This window comes from Eretmochelys imbricata, chromosome 9 (genome assembly GCF_965152235.1).
Source record: "Eretmochelys imbricata isolate rEreImb1 chromosome 9, rEreImb1.hap1, whole genome shotgun sequence".
In the NCBI taxonomy this organism is placed as follows: Eukaryota; Metazoa; Chordata; order Testudines; family Cheloniidae; genus Eretmochelys; species Eretmochelys imbricata.
In genome coordinates this window covers 31564961-31577798 of record NC_135580.1, presented here as the reverse complement: position 1 = coordinate 31577798, position 12838 = coordinate 31564961, and the positions used below count along the sequence as shown (strand labels likewise).

At 39.8% G+C, this 12838-nt stretch overlaps 1 protein-coding gene across 1 annotated transcript in view; it reads right to left on the bottom strand.

The window, feature by feature from the left end:
• SLC9A9 (solute carrier family 9 member A9) overlaps positions 1–12838 on the bottom strand; it is a 320114-nt gene that overhangs the window by 143237 nt on the left and 164039 nt on the right. Inside the window, exon 10 of the mRNA XM_077826749.1 lies at positions 738–851. Within this exon, the coding sequence (XP_077682875.1) occupies positions 738–851 (114 nt within the window). The remainder of the gene's footprint in view (positions 1–737; positions 852–12838) is intronic.

The following is a 12838-nucleotide window of genomic DNA, read 5'->3' as shown; positions in this document are numbered from 1 at the left end:
GTCTGTCTAGCATAGCCTTGAACCAGCTTGTTGGCTGGTTCATGGGTCATGGTCCCTTTGCTGCTGTCAGCTCTAGCAGTCCTCCATTGCTTAGGTTAGGGACAGTCATATTATATTTGCCTCTGTGTAGTTATGGGGGTACCAGGCTCCTTGAGTCCTTTCTGCCCTCTAAAATAACCTGTATTAGGGGAGCCATAATTTGGGTTTTAATATCAATTTGGAAGTTACATCTAAAAGTAAATGCAAGCAAGCAAGCAGTAAAGTCCCTGTTTGTGAAGCTACTGCAATTCATCAAAAAGTAACAAGCAAAGGGCTTTTGTTTGGGGAGGGCAGGGGGAAGGAGTCATTGTATGGCATTCCAGACTGATACGTGGCACTGAGGAAACATGAAAGAACTAAGGGCAAAACCTCCATGTCTCGGCCTATATGACATCAACATCAGTGGGAGTTCCATGTATATAAAAAGAATGTAAGAAATGAGAGATTTGCCTTAAGCTTTGCACATTGCAACAGGTCTGCAAAATGTTACGGTTCATGCCAACAAATCATCTCTTTAGGTCCGTTAAGTGAGTTACTGAAATGTACATATTAAAACAAAGCCAAATGCCTGCCTTCCTTTTCAATTTGAACCCTACAAAGAATTTATTTTTAGCATTTTAAAAAGACTTTTGTTTACTTGATTTTAATTTTTTTCACCCCGAACAGTCATTTTTGAAGATACTTAAAGCAAAGGATACAAATGCCCCAAATATAAAGAGAGCATTAAATATATGATTTTGGAATGTGAATAATGCAAGCCCCATGTAACAGAAGATGACATTCTCAGCCAAGAAATTCATGAACTCGAACAACTGAAATAAAGAGAAACAAAAACCATTATTATGACTCGTGTCTGTAACTGGCTGGTGTTTGTCACATAGTCCACATTAACTTGGAAAACAGGCACATTAGATTACAGGGACATTGACAACTTGAAATCCAGTCTTTCCGAAGAGTTTCACTAAACTATAAAAATAGTTTGTTACTACACTATTTGCTGAGTTTCCGTGGCAATGGTTGTGGTTTTACAATGACCTTTTCTTGTATTTTTACATGTTTTCCTCCCCTTCGTTGCCGTATGAAAGTCCCACGCAAACAGGGAAAAACTGGCTAACTAAAGTCTCAGTCCAACTTCACTGAAGGCAATGGAAGCATGACACTTCATTTTACACTAGCTTCAATGGGAAGTGAATTGGGTCCTTGATAATACAAGTGAATACAGTGAAACTGACTATGCATAAAGTGCAGTCAAATGTGTGCATGCATACACCCCCAGAGAACTTTCCTCCTAATCTTGTTCAGTTACAGCAATCATAGGCATTACTTGTGGCAATATGATTTCAGACAGAAGTGTGATTTTTAAGAAGATGAACTAAAAAAAAAAAAATCTATGATAAAACCTCCAGAGTCTTGTAAATTGGACCATTTGGACACAGCGGTCAAATTCTCATTTCAAACTAATCTATTTAAGGAATCATTTAAACATGTTACATAAGAATGGCAAATAATTTAATTGTTATAACAGGGTTTCTTCTGTGAAACAGACCAATACATCTATTTGTCTTGAGAGGATGTTCCTGATAGGATCAGGAGACAATTCACTTTAAAGGGAAAACATAAAACGTAAATCTTCAGTCTGCTTCCACACCTGGAGAAACTATAGACAGTGTCCCCAAAGCAACACCAGAGTACTTTACATGCCCGTCTTCTTCAGTGCAGAAACCTACTGAAGCCAGCAGGACTCTGTGTGGGCTTGGGAGTCAGTGCTAGCAAATCCAATGCAGAATCAGGGCCTAAGTTTGTAAATTCTGCATACAAACATATATAAATCCACTCTACTAAGATTCAGAAGGGTAGCCATGTTAGTCTGGATCTGTAAAAGCGGCAAAGAGTCATGTGGCACCTTATAGACTAACAGACATATTGGAGCATAAGCTTTCGTGCGTGAATACCCACTTTGTCAGATGCATGTAGTGGAAATTTCCAGAGGCAGATATAAATACGCAAGCAAGAATCAGGCTAGGGATAACGTAGTTCAATCAGGGAGGATGTGGCCCTCTTCTAGCAGTTGAGGTGTGAACACCAAGGGAGGAGAAACTGCTTTTGTAGTTGGCGAGCCATTCACAGTCTTTGTTTAATCCTGAGCTGATGGTGTTAAATTTGCAAATGAACTGAAGCTCAGCAGTTTCTCTTTGAAGTCTGGTCCTGAAGTTTTTTTGCTGCAGGATGGCTACCTTTAATCTGCTATTGTGTGTCCAGGGAGGTGTTCTCCTACAGGTTTTTGTATATTGCCATTCCTAATATCTGATTTGTGTCCATTTATCCTTTTATGTAGGGACTGTCCAGTTTGGCCGATGTACATAGCAGAGGGGCATTGCTGGCACAAGATGGTGTATATTACATTGGTGAACGTGCAGGTGAATGAACCGGTGATGGTGTGGCTGATCTGGTTAGGTCCTGTGATGGTGTCGCTGGTGTAGCTATGTAGGCAGAGTTGGCATCGAGGTTTGTTGCATGGATTGGTTCCTGAGTTAGAGTTACTATGGTGTGGTGTGTAGTTGTTGGTGAGAATATGCTTCAGGTTGGCACTTTAGTTCGGTAATTGGTAAACCACGCTGTCTGGGCACCCTCCTGGCCAATGAGACTTCCCAGGAAAGACTGCTTTAAAAGTGGTTGTTTAAAGTTACTTGTTTAAAATGAATAAGCAGCCTAGTAATAGATAGCACTCTGTGTGTTTAAACTGTGTTTCTGTGCACTTTTTTTTCCTCCTGACGAGCCTTTGTAATCGTGAATATTAACAGAGATTGAGCATAAATTTTTTCCCAACCAATATTATTTTCTTTATGCCAATAAAAGTTAGTTCTTCATTAAACACTTTCACATTCTATATTAACCCCAAAATATTGTATGTACCAGTAAACATTCTCTTGCTGCATTGATGTAGCTAGCTACTTGGAAAAATGCCAGCTCTCTATGAGTTAAATCTCAAGTGGCTACATTTCTGCATGACATCAAAGTAGGACAGAAAGCACTTCAATAATCCAACATCAACCAGGGGAACCTGGAGAATCATATTGATTGTACTGGTACCGTGAGAGATTTGAAGGTGCGAGAGAGCCATTAAAAACCCCTGTAGTCAATGTTAAGTGAGGGATATAAAATTTATGACACTTGAATGTTATTTAATTAGAACACAGCGATCATGAAATTAAGGATACTGATAAATCAATAGTTGATGAAAACTACTTTTGCCTGACTGTTTTAAATTAAAATACAGTGAATGCAGACTACCACCATTTTTGTAGGATTCTGGAATACCTTTATTACATTCTAATCACTTTATTTATTCTCTCTTTCAATTAGAGGCTTCAAAATCACAGAAAGCAGATTTGAATTTGAAGCCATAGCCTGCAAACCTTTATACTATGGGCAAAATGTAAGGAATAATGAATCCTTACAACATACTCATGTAAAGCTCTTCATTTCTAGGTTAAACTGCTTAGTGGTAAGAATCATGCATAAATAACTAGGGCTGTCGATTAATTGCAGTTAACTCACACAATTAACTAAAAAAAATCATGATTAAAAATTAATTGCAATTAATCGCACTCTTAAACAATAGAATACCAATTGAAATTTACTAAATATTTTGGATGTGTTTCTACATTTTCAAATATATTGATTTCTATTACAACACAGAATACGAAAGTGTACAGTGCTCACTTTATATTATTATTTTTTATTACAAATATTTGCATTGTAAAAATGATAAAAGAAATAGTATTTTGCAATTCAGCTCATACAAGTACTGTAGTGCAATTTCTTTGTTGTGAAAGTGCAATTTACAAATGTAGATTTTTTTTGTTACATAACTGCACTCAAAAACAAAAACATAAAACTTTAGAGCCTACAAGTCCACTTGGTCTTACTTCTTGTTCATCCAATCCCTCAGATAAACAAGTTTGTTTACATTTACGGGAGATATTGCTACCTGCTTCTTATTTACAATGTCACCTGAAAGTGAGAACAGGTGTTTGCATGGCATTTTTGTAGCTGGAGTTGCAAGGTATTTACGTGCCAGATATGCTAAACGTTTGTATGCCCCTTCATTTTTTAAATCACTTGACAGCCCTATAAATAACGAGAATTTATATGAGAAGATAGGCCTTTGTTTATTTTTATATGGTGCTGATTTTAAAGTCCCAGCTTATTTAGGAACTGCAAACTTAAAAACAAATGCAAGAGAGTGAGAATCTCACAGTATAAGGTATTTAAAGTCCTGGAATGAAATTTTGCCTGAATGGACATCAATGGGTGTTTTGACTTCCATATGGCCAGGATCTAACCCCTGTCATGTTTATGCACAGTGCAACTAACTTTCTTCCTCTGCCTGGAACAGAGTTTTATGGGATTCCTAAGATGTGGTGAGGAAGTAGCAGGCAGGGGGGAAAAAAGAAAAGAAAAGAGATGCAGGAGCAACAGGAAGGTAGGGGAACAGCCAATAATATTTTGCATTTTTACAGTGATGTTCATCCCCCATCAATTCACACAGCACCAATGAAATGCAGGACGAAGGCAGCTAGGTCCACAACTGGCACATGGCACACTGCTCTCTAGTAACAGGAGAGGATACTTTGGCCACGGACATCAAGGCAAACCCCTACTTCTATTAGAAAAGCCATGGGAACTTGAATGCTCTTGCAGAGAAGAAAGGATGTTAAAGCAAAATTTTCAGCTGTGATTGTCTGAAGTTAGGCACCTAATTTTTTATTTAAATCCCTCAGTGTGTGGCTTGATTTTCAGAGGTCCTGAGCAACTGCAGCTCCCAGGGTAGTCGATGTGAGTAGTATCTCGCCATCTCTGAAAAACTCACTTGTCACTCCTGTTTAGGTGCCTGAATATGGACTTTGGCCCTCGATTTAGGCACCCACATTTTGAAAAGAATGGTCCTAACTTTTTAAGGTGCCACCCAAAAGACCAGAAAGTAAACAGTAGGGTACTGAGATGAGAGGCTGAGTCAACCCTGCTGGCATTTGAATCTGGAGTTCTAGGGAATCTGATTATTTCTTTCCCGATTGACTGAACTATTTCAATTTATAACTATTTTATAGAAGTGCTGGTCCCAGGCTCTAGGCACCTCAGGTTCCTAGGCACTTTGGTACAGGACAAATAACACTAGAAGTACAGTGACTGCAAAGATGAAGTTTCCTCTCATTCCAAAAATGAACACTAAAAAACCCAACAAACACTTTGGAGGAAAACTTTAAATGCCCTTAAACTGAGGGATGAGAGATCCCACTCCAGCTTTCTAGTCCTCCATGGAGTTCTCCAGTGAAACCAGTGTTTCTATTCCTGATGTTGGTAAGATAATAAAAAAGTGCTAATGAAAAACACTCTGTCAGGCTTTCTTTAGCTCTCAAAGAGCAGGAGGGAAGGGGGAGGAGAGGGAATGGCAGAATAATTTTTTCTCTCTTTTTCAGACTACCTTTAACAATAATGAGGAGGCAGAAAAAGAACTAGGACCACTTGAACAGTACTGTTGCAAACTCTGAATGTAATCAAGTAAATACTGGAAGCATAACAGCACCTTATGAGTTTAGACCCAAGTGAGAGCCCTACATTTCTACCTGCATTAGGTTGAATGACCTAATGTAGTATAAACAAAGTGACTAATATATGTTAGGCAACCAGTGCCTTTCCTTAGGTCTGTACATACGGCACAAATGAAAAAGTCACATTTCTTGTCTCTTTTTGTATCAAATTGACCAATCAGTGAACTCTGAAAGAACCAGGACTTTGGGGTAGTAGAAGAGAGCAACATAATAATGGGGGGAGGGGAATACATCTAAAACTGGGTGGCTAATTTAACCCTCTCTGAGACTGCTCTAAATCTCTAGCTCTATGCTGAGATTTCTGGTACTGTATGGGAATGTCATCCAGGGAAACTTTCACTGGGGTTTTCAGTTTTTCTAATTCCAGTCCCACACCCAACCAAGCAGTGAAGAACTGAGAGATAAAACAGTTTAAAAAAAATAAGCCTGCTCTGAACTTCTAACAGTTTTGGTTTGTATGGGATAGATGGGGTGGAAGTTTGGGCTGGTTTTATATTTTAACTGGATGAGTCTGACAATCCTAATCATATTGTAAACTAACTTTTAAAAATAATTTTGTTCTTCCGTTTTATTGAATTAGTAACTCACTTCAGAATCTGAGGGTGAACCTGTTTGAGCTTGTCCTCAAGGAATCAATTCTGAAGCACTTAGACGAGAGGAAAGTGATCAGGAACAGTCAGCATGGATTCACCAAGGGAGTGTCATGCCTGACTAATCTAATTGCCTTCTATGATGAGATAATTGGTTCTGTGGATGAAGGGAAAGCAGTGGACGTGTTATTCCTCGACTTTAGCAAAGCTTTTGACACGGTCTCCCACAGTATTCTTGTCAGCAAGTTAAAGTAGTATGGGCTGGATGGATTTTCTACAAGGTGGGTAGAAAGTTGGCTAGATTGTCGGGCTCAACAGGTAGTGATCAATGGCTCCGTGTCTAGTTGGCAGCCGGTATCTAGCGCAGTGCCCCAAGGGTCGGTCCTGGGGCCAGTTTTGTTCAATATCTTCATTAACGATCTGGAGGATGGTGTGTATTGCACCCTCAGCAAGTTTGTGGATGACACTAAACTGGGAGGAGTGGTAGATACGCTGGAGGGCAGGGATAGGATACAGAGGGACCTGGACAAATTGGAGGATTGGGCCAAAAGAAATCTGATGAGGTTCAACAAGGACAAGTGCAGAGTCCTGCACTTAGGACGGAAGAATCCAATGCACCGCTACAGACTAGGGACCGAATGGCTAGGCAGCAGTTCTGCAGAGAAGGACCTAGGGGTGACAGTGGACAAGAAGCTGGATATGAGTCAACAGTGTGCCCTTGTTGCCAAGAAGGCCAATGGCATTTTGGGGTGTATAAGTAGGGGCATTGCCAGCAGATCGAGGGATGTGATCGTTCCCTTCTATTCAACATTGGTGAGGCCTCATCTGGAGTACTGTGTCCAGTTTTGGGCCCCACACTACAAGAAGGATGTGGAGAAATTGGAGAGAGTCCAGCGAAGGGCAACAAAAATGATTAGGGGTCTGGAACACATGACTTATGAGGAGAGGCTGAGGGAACTGGGATTGTTTAGTCTGCAGAAGAGAAGAATGAGGGGGGATTTGATAGCTGCTTTTAACTACCTGAAAGGTGGATCCAAAGAGGATGGACTATTTTCAGTGATAGCAGATGACAGGACAAGGAGTAATGGTCTCAATTGCAGTGGGGGAGATTTAGGTTGGATATTAGGAAAAACTTTTTCACTAGGAGGGTGGTGAAACACTGGAATGCGTTACCTAGGGAGGTGGTGGAATCTCCTTCCTTAGAAGTTTTTAAGGTCAGGCTTGACAAAGCCCTGGCTGGGATGATTTATTTGGGATTGGTCCTGCTCTGGGCAGGGGGTTGGACTAGATGGCCTCCAGAGGTCCCTTCCAACTCTGTTATTCTATGATTCTATGATTTAAAGGAAAATCCGTTGAGCAGCCAGAGGCTCGTTGTAGCAGTGGAATGAGCATATTTTGGCATTATCTTGGAACTATCCGCAGTAGTGACAGACTTTTTAATGTTGTTTCACTGACTGACAGTGGGACAGTTATGGTAATGGAAGCCCCTTGTGAGCAGAAGAGGATGATGAGTAGGGTTAATATATTATACATTTGAAATTAGAAACAAACTATATATTAACAGACATCAGCAATAACAAAACCACAACATAATTATGACATCATTAAAACTAGGCTTTTAGTTACACTAATGTGTTCTTAGCCATCCAGAAGGGTATGTCTTTTGGGAAGTTAGCCACCTGGGTCAGTCAGTTGGTGCAGCAAGCCAGAGGGAAATGGGATTCAGGCAGGCCATTGACTGACAGCTGAGAGCTGTGGCAGACTGACAATATCCTGTAATATCCAGAATGAAGCTTTCTGAATTAAGCTAAACCTGATTGAATTAGAGCTAATACCCTTGGGGTACATTGTATTAGAAATGCAAATATCTATGTTCTATTGTGAGATCGCATGGAACATCTTTAGCAGGAAGACAAGATTAATGCAATCTCTGGACGGTATTAGGGAGTTCAAAGGTCTTTTTAGAACAATATGTGTAAAGTGGATTTCCTCAGAAGTATCTTGGTTGAGGGGGATGCAAATTCTCCTCTGGAAGCCAACCTGTTGAAGATACACCTTGGAGAGAGAGACTCAATATCTGCTAATTACCCACTCCTGGAAACTCCAGATCAAACACCCCTGAACCATATATTCAAATTGCCCCTTATGTCATGACTATGCTTGTTCTGAACTGAAGCTGTGATGAAGTGCTAACCACAAGGAATCCCTGAAGGTGGGGGTTTGAAGGACTGATCCTGCCAGAATCCATATTAGGGTTGGGATTAACACTGGTACGCTTATTAGCATGTGTATAGGTTATTTTATTGCTTTTAATAAATTTTCTCTGTAGTGCTTTTTACTTTAAGAATAAAGTAGGCTTGCATAGGCAGTCCTGTGTAGTTATACTTTATATAACCTTATAACTACAGCAATTACACCTGTTATCCGTCTCTGAAGAGAAAGCAATCAGGTGTCTTTGGGCAACTGGTCTGTGCTGGGAAATACACAGTGAAGACAGGGAACCATGCAGCCTGGAAATACCCTGGTCAGAAGGGAGAGGGGATGCAGGTCTCCACCCAAGAGAGGTAACAGCTGGCAGCTGGAACCTGAGAGTGGGTGCCCTTGCTGGGCCACTAATAGGAAGTACAGGTGCAGTTGCCCTGAATTTTGACGAGCTATAAAGAATAGTCTTTTTAAAAAAACTAACAGTCTGCCAAAAGGAAGAAAATGTGTGGCTTTGCTGAAGTCAATTTCAGTTTGTTGTTGTGCCACATAGCTAACAAAGGAGACTTTCAATGGTGTGACTCAACTGCTCTCCTTCTGCTCAATGAAAAATAGTAATATCATCTCTGCAATCCAATTGTCCTTAAAGTCACAATGAACTAATATATTTACCTTTTGTACTTTTGCATTTATGTTAGTATTAGAGGAACAGATTGTGGCTGATGTTTTAAAAGCAAAACAACGAATCAATCTCATCTCTCTTCACCCCCGCACAAAGTTTTCCTGTGACTTGCCATCCTAGTACTAACCTCCAGCGATCAATTCCATTTCTAAGGAGACAGAATACAATTTATTCAACTTCAATTTGCTGAGAGGAAAAAACCTCTGTTCTCTAATATTAATTCTTGAAGCAAGTTCAAAAACAATTTTTCATTCCTTGCCAAGTTTTGGGTGTTTGAAAGATATTCATTTAGACAGTCTTTGAAATATTAGGAGCTGGCATCCAACACAAGGGCCCTGAGCTTATCAGGGAAATAAAAAAAAATCTTAGGAAGCTCATGCTATGTCTTCTTTTAAAATGAATGACATACTTTCTGACAGGAAGCAGGACTGCAAAAAATTATTTGTTGCCCTTATGCCATGATTATAAGATTTCAGTCCCCTTTACTGCAGGATCCAACATATTGTGCATGTTCTATATAAATAAATTCCTAGATGATGTTTAATTGTAGCTTCCCTTCTATGCAGATTCACTCCTCCCTTCAACTGTCCAACTCTTGAGATTAGTGCCAGACAGGACCTTTAACTACCACAAATGGTCAGGAGGGCTTCAGTGTTTCCTCTTATCCAAGAAAGAGTGCCTGCAACAGTACAGTGCTCTCGGACGTTGCTCTGTTTTCATTCAGTGCCAACACTAAGACAAGAGTGCCAGCTACTGAATCAGAGGAAAGTCACTGACCTGACCATGCGTGGATTTTATACAGCCTGTGTGTGTGTGTATAACATGAAAAGCTGAGTGTGCGTAGATAAATAATGTGAAAAGAAGGACGTGAAAATTAATGTTGGGCGAACCACAAAAGATTTGGAGGTTTGGAAAGGCTAAGCTGTAAAGACATGAAATCTTGTCCTTAATGGAGTCAATGTGAATGTTTCAGTTGACTTCAGAAGAGCCAGGATTTCATCCTAGATGGTCATTTGACTATATCTGAGGTAATCTGAGCAGAAATTCTTGTGAGAATGCACTTTAAAGAATCCTAAAAAGAAAAGGAGGACTTGTGGCACCTTAGAGACTAACCAATTTATTTGAGCATAAGCTTTCGTGAGCTACAGCTCACTTCATTGGATGCATACTGTGGAAACTGCAGAAGACATTATATACACAGAGACCATGAAACAATACCTCCTCCCACCCCACTCTCCTGCTGGTAATAGCTTATCTAAAGTGATCACTCTCCTTACAATGTGTATGATAATCAAGGTGGGCCATTTCCAGCACAAATCCAGGTTTTCTCAACCCCTCCCCCCCACACTCACAAACTCACTCTCCTGCTGACAATAGCTCATCCAAACTGACCACTCTCCCTACAATGTGCATGATAATCAAGGTGGGCCATTTCCAGCACAAATCCAGGTTTTCTCACCCCCCCACTTTTTTTTTCCCCCAAAAACCACACACACAAACTCACTCTCCTGCTGGTAATAGTTCATCCAAAGTGACCACACTTTGATTATCATACACATTGTAAAGAGAGTGGTCACTTTGGATGGGCTATCACCAGCAGGAGAGTGAGTTTGTGTGTGTGTGGGGGGCGGAGGGTGAGAAAACTTGGATTTGTGCTGGAAATGGCCCAACTTGATTATCACACACATTGTAAGGAGAGTGATCACTTTAGATAAGCTATTACCAGCAGGAGAGTGGGGTGGGAGGAGGTATTGTTTCATGGTCTCTGTGTATATAATGTCTTCTGCAGTTTCCACAGTATGCATCCGATGAAGTGAGCTGTAGCTCACGAAAGCTTATGCTCAAATAAATTGGTTAGTCTCTAAGGTGCCACAAGTACTCCTTTTCTTTTTGCGAACACAGACTAACACGGCTGTTACTCTGAAACCTAAAGAATCCTAGTACTTCCTGATTTCAGTGCAGTGAGAACTGTCAAAGAATCATCTCTCCTGTTGTATTTTGCTGCTTCCACTATGGAAACTACTCTGGAGCAGAGATAATCTCTGGGATGGCAGAAGATATTGTCTGGGCTCTCGTGAAAAGAAGTGGCTTTGGAAGAAGAGGCATAAATAGCTATGCCAATGTGCTTTTATATCTTTTGTGAAATGGCAATGTCAGACCTCAGGGAGGTGGTAAATGTCTGTTTGCAAGTTGCCAAAGGCTCTCAATTCCCTTTAATTTCAGGGGAAATTGAAAGTGCTCAGAACCTCACTGTGTCAGGCTCACCCTGACTAAAGTTTAAAAAAAAACCCAAATCCCAGATTCCCAAATTTAGGTTCCTAAATCCAGATTTACCTACTCCAAATCAATTGGAGCCACAGGGTACTCAGCTTTTGAAAATCAAACCACTTATTGGAGGCCTAAGTATGGTTTCAGGAACCTGACTTTAGACACTTGTTTTTGAAAATGTCAGCCAAAGTTTTTATGGTCTTATTAACCCATACTGAATTCCACAGAAGAGATCACTAGAGATGAACTAGCTACAGTCAGCTGTTCAGTATTTCTGCCTTATCATTCTTATATATCCCTCCAACTCTTCTGAGGGCAGAATGTCCAGAAATGATATAAGAAACCATGGTACGACACCAGTGTTGGGATGGATGCGCAGGAAGATGGCTAAAGCTTTAGGTTGTAAATGTATTTGCCTTATTTTTGGATACTCATTTTTACGCAGCTCATGCTGCTAGAGATCAGCAATTTCTGGAGTCTTAGCATCTGGCTCTTGAAATCAGGCAAATGATCATATAAAATGCAGAAGTAGAGATGTACAGACCATATTTCTATTTGCAAAACTTGACCTTTATATATAGTAGTTGCATGAACTTAAAAATCCTAAAATTCTGAAAATAGTTTCTTTAAGGATCATGCTATGCCAATATTCTCAGGTCTAATGGAAACGAATCCCAATTTGCAGAGGGAGCAGAGCCCTCAAAAGCAAGCTGAGACTGGTTTTCTGTGAGTTACATGCACATTTGCGAGAAAAAACTTGAAAATCCTTTACAAACAAAACACAATTCAAATCCCTCTTATAATTCAAGAAAAGTCCATCTAAGCTATTACACGTAACACAATGCTGCCCACAGTAGGAGCAATTACGAACAAACTGAGACATAATCCTGAAAGTTTTAGGAGAAGCAGAGCTATGACAAAGGACCCTATTAATCATATGCTCATAATTAAAACAAGGTTTACTTAATAACCTTCTTGCATTCTGGTGAAACAAAATACCATACCATATATCGTGAGACAAAATAGATACTGTAATTCTGGAGATTAATTCAGTTACCAGATCATTCACTGATAATCCATCTGCTGAAGTCACATACCACAGTAATGAAAAGATGACAGTGTTTCAAACAAAGCATCAAGTGGAAAACAGGTAAATGTAGAACTTAATTAAACCTTAACGAAGCATCGTGTTATTTTGTTTTTTTAATTGTACCAGTTTATTTGTAATGTGCCCAGTTAGGGTATGATGTGAATCTCATTAGAATCAAGGGGAGTATTTCCATTCACTTCACTGGGCTTTGACTTTAATTTCTCTATCTGATGATTAAAGGGACACTGCTAAGTATCATATTTAAAATAAAATCATTTTCTTACCTTCGTTCTAAATTTCCTGATTAGAACTATGTTAAACTGGAGTTAAGTTTGTATAAATATCAATTTAATGG